The sequence below is a fragment of the Phytophthora ramorum genome (assembly GCF_020800215.1).
Source record: "Phytophthora ramorum isolate Pr-102 chromosome Unknown Phyram_PR-102_s0012, whole genome shotgun sequence".
Taxonomy (NCBI): Eukaryota; Oomycota; class Peronosporomycetes; order Peronosporales; family Peronosporaceae; genus Phytophthora; species Phytophthora ramorum.
This window is the reverse complement of record NW_027150658.1, coordinates 364,976-368,746: the sequence shown is the minus strand read 5'-3', so window position 1 is coordinate 368,746 and position 3,771 is coordinate 364,976. Positions and strand designations below refer to the sequence as shown.

The 3,771-nt window shown below is 51.6% G+C and overlaps 1 protein-coding gene across 1 annotated transcript; it reads left to right on the top strand.

Annotated features, from left to right (window-relative positions):
* Nucleotides 1-2,880: 2,880 nt before the first annotated feature.
* On the top strand, nt 2,881-3,480 carry KRP23_11437 (Crinkler effector protein BLC01; the record flags this gene model as incomplete). Its single annotated transcript, XM_067895791.1, has 1 exon — nt 2,881-3,480. One exon carries the CDS (start codon nt 2,881-2,883, stop codon nt 3,478-3,480), a length of 600 nt encoding a protein of 199 aa, XP_067740274.1.
* Between the last annotated feature and the right edge of the window lie 291 nt (nt 3,481-3,771).

The following is a 3,771-nucleotide window of genomic DNA, read 5'->3' as shown; positions in this document are numbered from 1 at the left end:
CATGTTCGGCCTTGCTGTAGCTAACACCGCCTTTGACTGCACAGATTCTTGTCGCGCATTCTTGGCGGCTCTAAGCTTTACCAATGCGTCGGCCCGTTGCTCCGACGTCGCAGTAGGGCACTCGTCGAGCCAGTGCGGGCCACGGCATACCAAGCAGCCATCACGAGGTGGTGTACGCACCTTCTTCACCCCTGCCGGGTGAGAGGGCTTCGCCGACTTCTGTGTCCGCTTCGACTGTTGCTGCGGAGCCTGAGCTCGGGACTGTGGCGTAGTGCGCTCCCCTGCTTGCGAGTGGAAACGCTGCTGCACTCGTGCGTGCTCCAGAATCAGGTCGAAGAGCGTCGCATCATTTGTCTTACAGTCGCGCCTCTCATACTTGATCAGCCTCTCGATCTGCTCGCGCAGCATCGTGGGTTGAATGTTTTCCACTAGGATCGAGCACCGAGCCTTCATACGGTCCTTGTATCCGAGGCTAGTGACATCGCCACTGCCAATCAGAGCCTGTAAGCCATTGTCCTCTACGATCTTTGTGAATGCCTGGAAGTACTTGAACACGCGAGCGTCACAGTCGTCCACAGTCATGTCCATCTTCAGCTGTTTGCGGAAGAGCGTGGTGACGTCGGGGATGAAGGCATTCTTGAGGGACTTGCAGCGCTTCTGCACCTGCGCCAGGATCTCAGCATCGTCCACATCCTCCACTGGTTTCTTCAACACGTACGTAGCCAACGTCTTCAGCACAGCCGGTTCGACCGAGCCCTTCACCGTTGCCACTATACCCTCGAAGCTCTCTCCTGTCACGTTACAGCGATGGCGGATCTTCATCACATACTGCTCCCACTCACGATTCCATGCGATGAGGGAGGCCTGGTCCCAGCCGGCCAGTCGTGGCGCCTTGATGAACTCATACACCGGTTGAGGCGTGCTCATTTCGACGTCTCCGTCAGCGTCGACACCGTAGCGAGTTCCCATCGTGCCACCTTGAGGTACCGTAGTCTAGCACCTTGTTCACACCGAACCCGACGTAGCGCGTAGCCAAGTAGTCCTTGCAGCTTCAGCCGTCGTTCCTTGGTCCGGGGGGTTAACAAAAGCTCTTCGGAAAGAAGCGTAAAGTTAACTTTATCGCGATATCCGGACTTGTTTGCGAAGAAGCAAATTTATTAATGAGCAAAATGTAAAACCCAGAACTAGACAACTAGCTCCGCTACATGCAAGGCACCAAGTGCCTAGGGGACTTGTGCAGCGTCAACACAATATCTTCGTAAACAGGCTCGTAATCGAACGACTCCATAATCACCATCATAATCATCCTTGCCGCACAATCTTAGAGTCCGTAGGACCTGCCGACTTGAAGTGCTTGAACAGGAGATAATCGTGCTTGAACCTTGCCCTGGCGACACTCATCAAGCTCTGGAAATATTCAGTGTATGACGGCTAAGTTTGCAAAGCGGCGACTACCATTGATGGTGCTTTGGATTCCTATGACAGTGAATCCGAACTGTATTATGATAGCGATGAGAAGAGCTTCATTCGGTTGGAGTTTTCCACCTCATCCTGCAGGAGCGCATTGGAATGGTTGCAGTGAGTTAGTAACGCGACAGGGCGATGTTTCCAATGTCGGCCATCGTAGCGTTAAGCTTTACCGTATACACAAGCTCACCACATGACCCCACACTGTGTTAATAGTAGCATCGACCTACTGCGTCCGCTCTGTGATGGAGCCCATGCAATTGACTACACTCGGAATTCTGAATCCGCTCTTGGATTTCTTTGCGTTAGGCGAAACTAAATGCCATTAAAATGTATCTCACTTCGAATTCTTAGCATGATGGTGGCAACACTAGTACCAACGCATTCACTCACTACGGCCGGTCAGTTTTAGCCACAGAAGTTTTCGTAGCGAGCTGCAAGTATGCACACACACACTTCTTTGTATGGGGCGCTCATCAAGTCGGCGTTGCAGCTCGCTGTCGAACGGCGCACGCCACGCCCACTGTAATATATCGTTAGTGACGTTGCTGGAGTTGCTCAAAAAAGTGATGTAGTGGTGTCGTGAAGCGAACGGTACCCACCGTGATAAGACGCACATATGACACTGCTTTCCCGCGCAACACAAGAACCTGCAAGAGAAAATAAGGGGCAGAGTCGATCATATGTGCTACCATCTTGGCAGTGTCAAGGAGACCAAGTCGTGGAAGAGGCAACATTCAATAGCAAGAGTACTCACTAGCAGCCAGCCATAAGTCTGCAAGGCCAATTGAGCCCTCGCTTGATATAGCTCACTCTCCAATTCCTACTGGAGTTGACACCCAGCTTTCCTTATCAGGACCAAGAGCTCTTCACCAACTTCATCTCATGGTTCGTGCCTTCCCGGTCGTCTCGAGTCTGCTGCTGCTGGCCACTGCATCTGCTGAAAACTACTCTGGGCGTCTTCTCCAGGCCTCACAGGGCAACTGCGCCCGCCGTGTGTGCTCTGCGAGCAACGGTGTCACTCCGTCTGAGGACTGCAACAGCCTGTGCAACCGCAGTATAATAGTAATACTTAGAACATTACGCTGGCAGTTTTTTTCCTTTCCGTAATTTACCACCAAGAACATTCCTGGAACCTTTTTTCGGGGCAGCTGCTATTTTGACGAGACTACCTCTCCATCACCTGAGAGTGAAAGCAACGCCTTTTGGATGTTAGGGTAGTTTTAGAACCGCTCGACCGAGCTATATTGATAAAAGCAATAGAACAGAACGCCCCGGCAGATTCTTACCGCAAAAAAGGAATACTTCAGAGTAGCGCGTTTCATCATTTTTTGTTGGAAGTCTATGTGAGACGCCTTCTTTTCCGCTTAAGTACGCCGGAAATTCTTCCAGAATCCGCTGCCTCGAGGAAAGATGGTGAAGCTCTTCTGTGCGATTGCTGGTGTGGCTGGAAGCGCTTTCGAGGTGCGTGTGGACGAGAGTGACTCGGTGTATGACTTGAAGAAGGTGATCAAGGGAGAGAAGCCAAACGACTTGAAGGACATCGACGCAGACAAGCTGCAGCTCTTCCTGGCGAAGAAGGAGGACGGCGCGTGGCTGACGGAGGCAGACGTGAAGAAAGGCGTAAGTGACACAACTGGACTGAAGCTGCTGGGAGCGGCGCGAGCAAGGATACGGCGTGTGGGGCTATCGGAAAAGGATGTCGGCGGAGTGGGTGAAGAAGAAGAAGCAGAAGGGAGAGGACCTGTGAACGTGCTGGTGGTGGTTCCGGAGCAAGAACACGCACAAACTGGATTGTGGCTTGTCACTGGATCCGTTGATAACGCGTTGGACACGAGGGGGGCTCGCTGCAAACTGTACTTGATGGCGACATTACGCATTGGATACTACGATCCTGCGCGCCGTATTGACAACAAGGATGTCGCGTTTTGGTATGAATCCAAAAAGTTGTGTTTCCATGTATTGTTCGAGACAAGTACGTGCTTTATTTATCGTCGCTACGACGTATTATAGTGCTGCTGTCGTGGCGGGCTAACTCTGTTTCGTTTACAGAAGATGCTGCTTTGCTGTTCGAAACTGACTTAAGGACTGGACCGCAAACGCTGAACTCTCCGTTAACTAACCAAGTAGTGAAGACGCGTGTTGCAGCAGTTACCGCTGTGTCTACTGATCTTCACCGCGTATTCTACGCCGACTATGTTCCAGAAGATTCGGATTCTCCGCAAAACACAAGCTCATCCATATCGTTGACTTCAAGCGTTTCGAATCTGGACTCCTCGACTGACGAGTTTCGTTTTCAGCGGA